General features: G+C 38.6%; 1 protein-coding gene across 2 annotated transcripts in view; it reads left to right on the forward strand.

Annotated features, from left to right (window-relative positions):
- Positions 1–13291, forward strand: part of ush1c (Usher syndrome 1C) — a 191396-nt gene that overhangs the window by 50400 nt on the left and 127705 nt on the right. For both annotated transcript variants that reach the window (XM_073049471.1, XM_073049472.1), the window contains exons 8-13: positions 481–584; positions 667–751; positions 5499–5558; positions 7040–7096; positions 10159–10301; positions 12393–12458. In XM_073049471.1, coding sequence (XP_072905572.1) covers positions 481–584; positions 667–751; positions 5499–5558; positions 7040–7096; positions 10159–10301; positions 12393–12458 — 515 coding nt within the window. The remainder of the gene's footprint in view (positions 1–480; positions 585–666; positions 752–5498; positions 5559–7039; positions 7097–10158; positions 10302–12392; positions 12459–13291) is intronic.

Raw genomic sequence — 13291 nt, forward strand, 5'->3', positions numbered from 1 at the left:
AAATTATCAGCAGGAATTTCAAAATAATATTTTCATTACGGACTTGGTATATCTTAATTGTTCACTCTGAATGCTTCTGGTTGTTTTTTGAATTAATTAAATGCAAATAATATATAGATAATTGTTATGTGTGCAAGATGCTGAAGATAGAAATTGCAAATTGATTTTGTTTTCTATGTAACTGGAGTTAACATGTCAATGACATTCTGCAAAGCGTCTCCCTTACTTAATTTCTTCCCTTGTGTGAAGTATGGCCCTAACATTTCCAACACACTTTGTACCAAAACCAAATATTGCAAAATATATTTTGTGTTATATACGAGCCCTATTTGACATTTATTATGAAAGTGCAATGAATTTAAGTATTTTGAGATGTGATGACATTGGTGCATTTTTTTACCACTATCTTTTGGAATGCACATTGAAATGTGTTTGTAGCTCTGGCCTATTGTATTTACACAAACGTGATCTCTTTTGCAGGATGGGAAGATCAGTTTAGCCGGATTGGCTTCCCTGGGGAACAAGGAAGTAAGGGAAAAGAAGGTTTTCATCAGCTTGGTTGGTGTAAAAGGCATGGGATGCAGGTAACCTCACTGATTTTTGAAAGTTTTATTTTGTGTACTTTGTGGACGTTTAAAGTGAACTCCCTCTCTTTCTCTAATGCAGCATATCCAGTGGTCCTACTCAGAAGCCAGGGATCTTTATCAGCAATGTGAAACCAGGATCAGTTTCTGCAGAGGTGGGCTTAGAGGTCAGTGAATCACATTGAACAGGAACAGGTATTTGCCATTCACCCTCTTATCTGATAACAAGCTACTATGTCCAGAGACATTATTTTTTGACGGTATTACCGGTAACAGTAGAAAGTGTAAGCTGCTGAGAATAGAACTTAATTAGAAGACCTTGTGAATCGGACTGTATCCAATTGTAGCTAAAATAAGTGGAGAGCTTGGGTAAATTAAAGGCATTTCTGCCGTCCATGTTCTGATTTATGGCAATAGTTTTGTTGTAGCACATTTAGTAGCATTCACAGGCGATTCAGGAACACCTTCTTCCCCTCTGCCATCTGATTCTTAAGTGGACACTACCTCACTTTTTTTAATATACACTATTTCTATTTTTTGCATGATTTAAAAAAATCTATTCAATATATGTGTACTGTAATTGCTTTACTTGTTTATTTATTATTATTTTTATTTTATTTATTGGTTTTTTTCCTCTTGTATATTATGTATTGCATTGAACTGCTGCTGCTAAGTTAACAAATTTCACGTCACATGCTGGTGATAATAAATCTGATTCTGATACTAAAGCATAAAAAAGCTGACAACTGAGAGCATTTGCTCTAGCCTCAAACAGGCAAATTTGAAATATTTTAAAATGCATGCATCACAGATATCAGGAATTACGTAAAATGTGCAAATTCTATTTGTAATGTTAGGTGCAAATGGACTTACTGTATCATTCTGACATGTAATCTGCTTCAAAGTTGTCACTGGTTTATTGTAATGAATATTTTTAGATTGACAGCAATTTCATCCAGACTATCATAGACTTTTTCATCATCCATCAAATTCCAACAGAGGCATTTGCAGTACTTCATTGGGATGTAACTAGCAAAAAAAAACTGGCAAAGAAAGAATTAAATTTTGGCAGCCTACAGCTGGTCAAAGAATTAGGCCTGTTTTTACAGGCCAGCTTTGCGTAGAAACAAACATATGAACATATCTGATTGCTGACTGACTCCAATGACTTTAGTCCTTTACAATTTATGCACTGACACTTCTGACTCACTGTACTTAAGCTAATTGAAAAATATAACGCCTGCAAAATAGTAGCCATGCCACACATATTTGTGAGGTCTGTTGTATGTAGAACCACCTTGGTTGCAGCAACATTGATTTGACATCAAAAAATGCCATTTTGGATCTTTGTGCTTCCGTTAGTACCTTCTCTTAACCCTGCATAACTTGTTGGAAGAAATGGCAAACAGCATTTTGAACATGACAAGCTAATAGAAGAAAGAAAATGAGGAGAGAAAGTACACAACAAATGGTCATGTTCATTCAGACTATCAAAGAGCAAAATGACAGAACCACATCTTGAAGTTCGAAGTTGTCTACTGCAAAAAGAAAACACAAGTACTCCATATTCAAACAATTCTAGCTATAACTTTTCATCTCACCAGAGATCAGAAGATGGAGAGTACTTTGATGTTTTGCTATGCTTCGCCGCAGTTCATGATATTTTTCACATCATATTGAGTACTTTTTAAGTCAGTGTGCATTATTTCTGCCTTATACAGTAATGAAAAGAGTTGCACTCCTTCAGTATCCAGCTGTGTGTGAATGTTTGCCATCAAGGCAACAGAATGAGACTGCACTGCAGACTCCAGTAATCATGCCTCAGTCCCAACTTCCCAAGCCTCTGTGTAGAGAATAAATATTCTCCCAGTAACTCTATGAATTTCAAACAACTGCTCTAGTTTCCTCCCCACATCTTAAAGTCACAGTGATAGATTAACTAGGCAATGTAAATTACCCTTTAGTGAAGGTAAATGGTAGAAGAATCAAAGGGTGGATGGGTGCTGAGAGAATGAATTACAGCATTACAGGGAAATAAGAGGAATGAGGCTGATGTTTTTTTTATTCAGAGATGATATGGACCCAATGGTCTGAATGTTCTCCTGTGTTGTAATAAGTAAGTTAGTAAGTCAGTGTGATGGCTCACAGTTTGTAGAAAAGACTGGAGAATAACCTCCCTTTCCAATAAGATGGCGGCATACTCAGACACAGTGGCCACTCCGGTCCAAAATAAAGGTGTACCGGTAATTGTTTGTCCTTTATGTCTTTTTGATGATTGCAAGACACTGCAGGATCTTGAGAACATCAAGAATAGCAGGTCTATCCCATCTACCCGACTAGTGAGTTGTTAGATAGCGATGGAGCTGGATTTCCTGCACAGCATGTTGTAGCCTGCTTCGAAGTCCAATGTTCAAAGTAAATTTATTATTAAAGTATATATATACATCACCATATACAGCCCTGAGATTCACTTTCTGTGGACATTCACTGTAAATACAATATGTAGGTCCTGAAGCTCCTGCATCAGGAGAGAGCATGACCTGGATAGTGGGGGTCTTTAATGACGGATGCCGCTTTCCTGTGTCAACACTCAGTGTAGATGTGCCCATTGGTGTGGAGGGCTTTACCGGGGATGAACTGGACCGGATCCACTACATTCAGTAGGCTTTTCTGCTCAAGGTTATTGGTGTTTCCCTACCAGGCCATGATTAAAATCATTCAATATACCCTCCATTACACATCTATAGAAGCTTGTCAAAGTTTTAGGTGACATGCCAAATCTTCACAAACATCTAATAAAGTAGATGCGCTGCTGGGCTTTCTTCATAAAGGCACTTCTGTGCTGGACCCAGGACAGGTCGTCTGAAATGACAGCACTGAGGAATTTAAGGTTGCTGTCCCTCTCTACCAGCAGTCTGCGACCCAGCAAATGATGGAAATAATTGGCTGGGACATTTTCCTTGTGATTGTAAGACCCTGTTGGACATTGGTGATTTAGAGTAATGCAAGTTCATTCACTGGTTCATTGGCAAGATCAAAAGCAGCAGAGCTACGATACCTCAGTTGTAGCATAGACAAGGCCATCGTGCCTCAGGATTGTCTATGGCTGTCACCAGAACCGGCTTTGTGCCCCTGGATTCTGAACTGGGTTGCAGGCTGGCCTGCTGTGTTGTTACGGGCCTCCAGTGTTCACTCCCAAGAAGTCAAGCTGGATTGCATTTGTCTGCAAGTGCACTTGCACAAAATGAGGAACTGCTGCAGTTTGTTCTTGCAGAAACACGGCTCCAGGACAGTATCCATGCACCATCAATCTACAGGCCATGACACTCAGAGATTTCAGCCATATTATTTTAATATATTTTTAGTAACTATGTTTTTCTGCTATCTTTTGTGCTGTTTGCTGTGTATGACTGAAGGTATTGTGTGTTGGAGATGGCCCCAGTGGCCATCTCCAAGGGGATCCCACCACCAAGCACATGATTCCTTTCACCCTCCCACCCCCCAAATTTCTGCTTTCTGCAGCAATCGCTCCCTACATGACTCTCTCATCCATTCGTCCTTCCCCACTGATCTCCCTCTTGGCACTTATCCTTGCAAGTGGAACAAGTGCTACACCTGCCCCTACACCACCTCCCTCACTACCAGTACTTCCATCTGAGGTGACACTTCACCTGTGCGTCTGTTGGGGGTCATATACTGTGTCCAGTGCTTCAACTATTGGCGAGACCCGACATAGATTGGGAGACCACTTCACTGAGCACCTACGCTCCATCTGCCAGAAAAAGCAGGATCCCTCAGTGACCAGCCATTTTAATTCAATTTCCCTTTCCCATTCTGGTATGTCTATCCATGGCCTGCTCTACTGCCGTGATGAGGCCACACTTAGGTTGGAGGAATAACATCTTGTATTCCATCTGGGTAGCCTCCAACCTGATGGTATGAATATCGATTTCTTGAAGTTCTGGTAATGCCACTCCCAACTCTCCATCACCATTCCCCATAACCTTTTCTGTCTCTCACCTTGTCTACTTGCCAGCCCATTGCCTCCCTCTGGTGCTCCTCACCCCCTTTTCTTCCATGGCCTTCAGTCCTCTTCTGTCAGACTCCCCCTTCTCCAGCCCTGTATCTCTTTCACCAGTCTACTTCCCATCTCTTTACTTCATCCTTCCCCCTTCGGGTTTCACCTATCACCTCGTGTTTCTCTCTCCCCTCCCCCCACCTGTAAAATCTACTACTCAGCTTTTTTTCTCCAATCCTGCTGAAGGGTCTCAGGCCAAAACATGGACTGTACTCTTTTCCATAGATGCTGAGCTCCTCCAGAAGAACGCTGTTTCATTTGACTGCATCCCTTTATGTGGTTGTATGACAATTAATCTTGAAATTGATTTAAAGGAGTTAATCCAATAATTACAGAGAAAGACTTAGAATATGGTTATCTGTCTTAAAACGTTGCTTCAACGGAATACATAAATTTATTCTAAGAAGAGCTAAATCTGAATTTGTGAGAAGAATTATTAAAGTGGAGAGAAGCTGAGCCAAAGAATAGGATTCAATCTACTTGTTTATGTAGACTAAAAGCCAATATATCTATTTCTGTGCTGTAACATACTGTGAAATCTTAAATGTCTCTTGCGCTTTCAAAAGTGCAGTAACCTTGCAAACTGTTTTTTCATTTGCTGAAATCCATTTTTATGACTGTCAAGCTTGAATTGTATACAAAGCAATTGAGTCATCGATGGATTTGTCATTTCTGTGTTATAATATGCCACTATGTTTGTGATCGATAATTAATAAGTAAGCAGTGAATCTCCAACAATTCATCAAGCTAACATAATTAAACAAACAATGACATCTTATAATGTTCGAACGTAGATTATTCTGTGATTACAAGTTGCCTTTCTCTTTTTAACACAGGTTGGAGATCAGATTGTTGAAGTAGATGGAGTTGATTTTACAAACGTGGATCACAAAGAGGTAAAATCTGATTTAAATTTTTTAACAAAGAATCCTGTTTGCATAAAAATCATATGACATTATATGTTTTATTAGTATCTTGAGTTACAATATCAGCTTCATCAACGCAAGAGCAAATTGTTTGGATCAGATGGTTTACCATGGTGCATACTTGAAGTTAGTCAACAGCAGTATTGGGCAGGATTTTAAAAGTTGTTGTTTCTTGTTCATCTCCCTTTCAGTGTTATGCTAAATACAGTTTGTTCCCAATGTATTCATTAAGCAGTGAAGTAAGATTTGAGATGTAGAAAAAAAATCCAATAATCTGCATTCCAAATGTTTGAAAATCCTGATTGTCAGCATAAGATGCTCAGGGTAATGATTTGTGAGCTCCTTTTAACACACGAGGGCCCTAATTTCTACACTCATTTAAACGCACTAGGGTCACAGTTCCTTCCCTCCCTTTAATACTCTAGGGCACTGGTTCCCACACTCCCTTCGATACACCAAGGCCGTAGTTCCCATGCTCTCTTTAATCTCACTAGGCCCTCATTTCCCACATTCACTTGATAATCACTGGGTCCAGTTTCTAGGCTGGCCGGGATTGTTGGAAAAAATAATTATAATTTTATGTAACATCTCTAAAATGTGACTTAATAGTGTGTTGGAGTATTGATTGAAATAACATTTAATCAGCTGGGCAACGTACTGCTCTGGCACAATGGAAGACCTGGAGTTTGACTGTATTTTGCTATTGAACGTTAAGAGATCACTGAGCCTGGAGCTTAGCTATTTTAGTTGTGTTTCAGTACATGAGGAATATTCGCATTGTCACTGAGGTCATTCTATTTTTGTCCATCTCTTATGGTTCTGAAACTTTCTGTATCTGTCGATTTATTACCACAATATTGCATTGCTGAAAACAATCTAAACAAACCTCTGCAATGGTAACAGTATTTCTTTTGGACAGGGTGTTCTTAATGGCTTTTCTGCTTATGCTATAGTTAAAGATGCATTTGAGACCCAATGACTTGATTTGATCCTATTTTGAATGTTAGATCAAAGATCCCAATGACTTCATGGAATTGCCCCAATTACTGTTTAGATGAATATGATATAATTGAAGCAAACACACACAAAATGCTTGAGGAACTCATCAGGTCAGGGTGCATCTGTGGAAAAGAGCAAACGGTCAATGTTTCAGGCTGAACCCTTCTGCAGGATCCTTCTTTGAGTCCTGACGAAGGGTCTCAGCGGGGAAAAATTGACTGTTTACTTTTTCCATAGATGCTGCCTGTCCTGCTGAATTCCTGCAGCATTTTGCAGCATCTGCAGATTTTCTCATGTTTATGATATAATTAAAGATGATGGAATCCAGGTTACCCAGTTGTCTTTTAATGACCTAACTACCTAACTTCATAAGGAATAAAAGAAGTGGCAAACATGGGAGAGATGCTTCTTTTTCCAATGATATGTGATTCTGTATTTTTCCCCAAAACCAGGCTGTCCGAATTCTGAAGAGCAGCAGGAGCCTGACAATCATTGTACTCACTGGTGCAGTAAGTATTGATCATCCTGCGGATAAAAGAATTGCTAGAGTTTAAAGTTTTCTTGGGGATTGTGTGCAACAAAGTACTTCTGCTTTGTAAAACCGAAGCTTCAAATTGATGTGTTCAAAGTTGAATGCACTATTACTTATTTAAAAACAATATTGTATCATAAATATTGGTAGTAATAAGTTCAACAAGACCATTCTTTGAGGTGAAGTTCAAAGTACATATATGTCACCCCTGTACAACCGTGAGATTCGTTTTCTTGTGGGCATACTCAACAAATCCATAGAATAATAACCATAGCAGAATCAAAGACTGCACAAACTTGGGCATTGAACCAGTGTTCAGAAGACAATAAACTGTGCAAATACAGAAAGAAAGAAATAATATTAATAAATAAATAAGCAATAAATATCAAGAGCATGAGATGAAGAGTCCTTGAAAATGAGTACATTTGTTGTGGGAATATTTCAAAGATGGGGGAAGTGAATTTATCCCCTTTGCTTCAAGAGCCTGGTGGTTGAGGGGTAGTAACTATTCCTGAACCTGGTGGTGTGGATCCTGAGGCTCCTGTACCACCTTCCTGATGGCAGCAGCGAGAAGAGATCATGCCTTGGGTGGTGATGGTCCTTGATGGATGCTGCTTTCCGGCGTCAGCATTTCATGTAGATGTGCTCAATGGTTGGGAGGGCTTTACCCATGATGAACAGGGCTGTATCCACTACTTTTTGTAGGATTTTATGTTCAAGGATATTGGTGTTTCCATTCCAGGCTGTGATGCAGCCAGTCAATAAACTCTCCACTACACGTCTCTGGAGGTATGTAGAAGGTTTAGATGCCATGCAAACTCCTGCAGATGTAGGGGTGCTGCTGTACTTTCTTCTTTCCACAAAATAAGTTGGATTAAGATAAATGAAATCCCACCAGTCATGTAATTAGACTGGGCATTTCTAGTCGCAATCCAAATTAACATAACTAGTAGCATGAATTATAGTGGAAAACTTTTTTGAGCTCCTTCAGACATAAGTTTGGTAGTCTGTGCTCCAGAAGATGATTTTCATGGGAAGTTGCAGGAGTATGCAGAGCACACTCTGTCTGCATCTTTGACTTGCACATTCGAAGAAAATTTCCACTATCATCTCAATGCAGCTTCAGAAATGATGGCAGACTGCTCAGAAATTTCCAAAATCTGTGCGAGTTTAAGCAAAGCATGAAATGCGTCTAGCATTTGGTGTGGAAGTGTCCATTTAAAGGTGGTGGTGGCTGGTAGTGTTAAAGTTAACAGTATTGACAGCATTTCATTAGTAGATGCTTCACCATAGGCATTCTAGATGCCATGGGGAGTGATAGAGAAAATTTCTCAGAAATGATCAGTATTAAGACTATAATGAATGGAGCATTCTTAATGGCATTGGAGTCATATTTGGATCCATGTAATGGGCATTCACTTTATGGGCATGTTTCCTAAGGCTATAATAACAGATACTGTTATTATAATAAAGTTCTGTGGACTTTGGCTATGTTCTACTGCCTGGTCCATCCATCTCTCTCTGAAGGTGGAAGCCTTAGCAACTGTCAGCTTCCTAGCAACTGGATAATTCCATGCGGTCACCAATTATCTCTGCCCAATGCAATGTTCAAGGAGCATTTTTTTCACTTTTTGGTTTCAGTAGGGAGGAAATGGCATTGCAGGCGTTGAGCCTTACTAGCGTTACTAGACTCTGTAAGTGTTGACAGCCACTGATTGTACTTGGGTACCCTCCAGGCCTCCCTTCAATACCCAGAGCCTTTCATTAATTAAAAAGAGTTCCCAATTCTTGTCAGAGATTGCGAGAAAAAAATTTTAGGTGATCAAAGCCAAGTTTCCCAGCGGCTCCCATAACTCCTTTATCCTCAATGAATCTGCAGTTTCTAACAGTTTCAGTGGTCACAACTACCTTTAAAAATGGATCTCGGCGAAGAAGGGTACTTTTGACGTAGGGCTTTTGGGCCCTTGTTCTCCTTCAATCTCCAGATGAGTAAACACAAAGGTAATCATTCAGTCATGATGTGGAGCAGGCCTTTCATCTCCTGAAAGTGAGATTCCATTGTCTTCATCTGTGTGAAGGATGCACTAGAGCACATGCCCAGTGTGTGCGGAGACTTCATTGTCCTGCATTACCTGGCCAGCAGAAGACAACAGCCAATGACTGAGGAAGAGCCACAGGAGATCCAGTCTGAGAACCATGAAATGGAAGGAGACAACCAGCAGGAGCAAGAGCAGCAGAAGGATAATGAAGGTTCCAAAAGCAACATTACTGCTGAACATCAGCAGCTTACTCTGTCATCTAAGAGAAAAAGGGAGACAGTGTCCAGGGGGAATGTACTCCTGCACAGGCAGATACTTCTTGTCAGTGCCATCTATAATCAGATTTCCTAAACAGAACAAATGATTCTCTCCACACTCCACCAACTATCTTTACCACAGTAGAACAGCAAGCAGTAAAACAGTTTAATGATGCACAGTGTTGTCTTGGTGCTGGCTTGTTATGCTCATTTGTACTGCTTCGAAATATTGACAAATCCATCCCTGTGCCTATTACTCAAATAGAATGCTGCCCTGTTTCTGTATTTCCTAATGAAATCTCACTTAAAGCACTGGCTTCTGCACAAAATATACCTTTCTAATCGAAGCTCCATTCTGCAGGTGTCAGTAGTGGTTGTGTATTTCATTTATTAGCCTGACATTCAGCATTGGTAGTCCAGTGCAATTTCAAGTACTGGATATATATAGTATATATATAGTAAAACATCAGAGCAGCAAACAGATGGTAGAAAAGTGCAATGGAAGGCTAATATCTTCATGGCTGTATTCCATTTCCATTCTATAATGAGAAATTCCTAGTAGAAATCTAAGTGAATTTTGTTGCAAGGCATTGAACCTGCTGATTATTCCAAGATGCATGTGCCACACTTCTGGAATAAATTCCCTGGCTTCCCATCTCAGATTATATTCTAATAATTAAAAATATATAAGTAACAATTGTATGTGTTGCCAATAATTGAATTTTTTTTTCTGATCATTTTAGGGGAAAGAACTATTCCAAACCGAAGAAGAGCGAATGAATGAATATTACCGCCATGAACGAGAGCGTCAGGAATTAATGCAGCAGAAAAGGATTGCAATGGAAGCCAACAAAATTCTGAAGGAACAACAAGAAAAAGAGAGGCAGTAAGATGATATCTTTAATACTTTTGCTTCCTTTTCAGTAATAAAAGCAACTTAACATAAAACCAAATATAGTCATCCATCATACCACAGAATGTGTTCAGAAAGGAAAATGGCAGCATTTATCCTGTAATAGGGCATTATTTTGCCCAGTGTTTCATACAAGCTGCTCAGTTTTCAATAAGATTGAGAAATTTCAGGCATACTATCCTCTGAAGCAAGGCGGAATGTTTGAAATTCCTGAATGCTTTCTTCATTTTGTTTTCACTTGCAGACAGTTGAATACAGTAACTTTTCACTGCAACATAGTTAACTCTATTGTACCCTATTGTAGTTATAAGGAAACATCAAATACACTACCATATTATTCTACAAGAATCACTTAGCAAAGTCTGAATGATGGTTTCATTAATTTATACTGTTTTAAGGAATGTATTTAATTTAGATAGCACCCTTCACAGTATCAGCTTGTCCTAAGAGCCAATATAAAAAGCTTCTGAATTACACTTACCAGAGATAGAATCACAAGGCTGCAGAAATTGAGACCAGGTTTCCAAGCCACTCAGGAGCTCCCTGGGAAAATGGTGGAGATTCCTGAGGGGTTGCAATGTGTGTAGCCTCACCTTTTGCCATTATTCCTGTATGGCACAAATCTTTCTTTTTGGGGCTATATTTTACTGAATGAAATATTACATAAACTGCTAATGTGTATACGGAAGAGGATTTTGCTACACTCCTACATCTAAAACAACTACAATGTTCAATCTTTCTATTGCCAGACTTTATGCTGCCTCTCCAGTAATTACAAGTGCCCAAAGTATGGACTCTTCTAATTGTGAGCAAGCTCCCTAAATATTATTAAATTCAGATATATATATACATGCATCTGTTCCTATGTGCAGCAGAACTTGTTTCCTGTCCCGCTCCTCTTTTTAGTAATTGTTCATTCTTCTGTGATCTTAATGCCATTTATTACAATACGGGGGAAGTATGATTACTATGCCAAGTTAATTGTGTGCTTTTAATTTATTGAAAAAAATGACATATATGAGAGGTGATTGATAAGTTTGTGGCCTAAGGTAGAAGGAGTCAATTTTAGAAAACCTAGCACATTTTTTTTTCACCCTCCCCTAGTGTTGCCACCATGTCCTCATTGACCTCCTTGGGTGATAAGCCCTTGAGACCGAGGTAGCGGATGACTGCAAGAAGGCCGATGTTGCAATGTTCAATTACCTGAAACAGAAATACCACAAAAGTTATTAACTTCAAACTTTCTGCATAATCACTCAAAGTTGAGCTGTACGGGTTCCTGCTACCTTAGGCCACAAACTTATCAATCACCCCTGCTGTGGACACTTTCTGGAGGTCCAAGATGCCGACCTCTACAGAGAAGGGATAAGAATGCTCTACGACTGCTGGACTAAGTGTGTAAATGTAGGAGGGGACTATGTTGAAAAATAAATGTGCTAGGTTTTCTAAAATTGACCCCTTCTACCTTAGGCCACGCACTTACCAATCACCCCTTGTAGATGTCTGTAAAATGGTCCCTGTTTATTGAGGAAAGCTTGTATACAGGAAAACCATCTTTGTGGCTGTTTCAAAGAACAGTATTAGACAGGCCAGTACATTGAAACTCTCATTCTGCTGGTTAATTTAGTAATTTCATATTGTCAGCAAAACATATACTATGATTACTAATCTAGTGACTGCATTTGAAGAACAAATAATGTTTGTCATCGAGTGCAAACTTTAAGGATTAATTGTCTTACGGTGATGCTGATTATGTCATTTCTGTCAGCTTAGTATGGAGACGTGGATGGATGTCACGTACCTCTGTGGTAATAAAGGGAAAATACAATGGAGAATCATGCCTTATTTTATGTGACTGTTTGCAATATTTATCAGAGAATCATGAGGCAAAAGATACCCCAGGAAATGTGACAGAGGCAAAATATATACTTATAGGAGGTACAAAATGAGAAAAACTAATTATATTGCAGTAAGAAGCCATTACATGAGTTGTTCAAACATGACTGTTACTGGTGTATTTGTGATTTTAACTGAAACTAATTAAACATTTTTTACATATCTTAGAAGAAAGCTGGAGATATCACAGAAAACTGCTGAAGAACAAGAGAGATATCAAAAAGAAATTGAACAGTAAGTGTTTTATTTGAAAATTCTGGTTTTTTTGGCCATAATACTGACTGAAGGTAAAGTATTTTCAAAAATAATTTATGATCTGTATTTAATTGCTGAATGGATCATAATCATATATAACCCATTAGCAATCAGTTTTAAGGTCACATCTATAGCAGTACAGAAGATATCCCATTGGTTAAGATCAGAGCAGAGGGGATCCTCACTTTTCATCATTGTATAATTTTTTCCAATTAATGACCAGTTTGGATTTTATTCTGAATATTTCCCTTTAAGGCATGTGTCATGTTTGGCCTTAGTAGAATCCAAATTCATTTGGCATTATAGTTAAAAATAAATTTTTTAATCATTGTCCGGTAACTTACTTTTAAATGGCTATTTACTTTTTAAATATCCTCCAGAGCCTTGGATAAGTATGGATATATGGAAACAATGTGTTGTCGGATAATTTTACACAGAATATGCTCCTATCCCAGCTTGCCTTTGCTTATCATTACCTTGAATGAATTCCTTGATCTGTTCAGTTCAGTTATTCTCTCAATGTTTTAATCACCTATCAAATTTTCTGGAGTTTCGATATATTGCTCAAAGTGTTCGTATTAATGTGTGTAAATCATGCTTTTTAGAGAGGTACTAAGAATAAATGTATGGATTATTATTTAGATATTGTTTTTCAGAGGATATGTTGAAAGACAGATTGCAAGCTAATGAAAAAATGTTGCACCATAATTGGTCATGGTGGATTGCTTTAGTCAGAACATTCAAGCTGCTCAAACAGAGTGAGATTTTATCTTTTTCAGTTTTTTGCAAACATTATGCCTTCAGTGTATTTG

This window comes from Hemitrygon akajei, chromosome 6 (genome assembly GCF_048418815.1).
Source record: "Hemitrygon akajei chromosome 6, sHemAka1.3, whole genome shotgun sequence".
NCBI lineage: Eukaryota > Metazoa > Chordata > Chondrichthyes > Myliobatiformes > Dasyatidae > Hemitrygon > Hemitrygon akajei.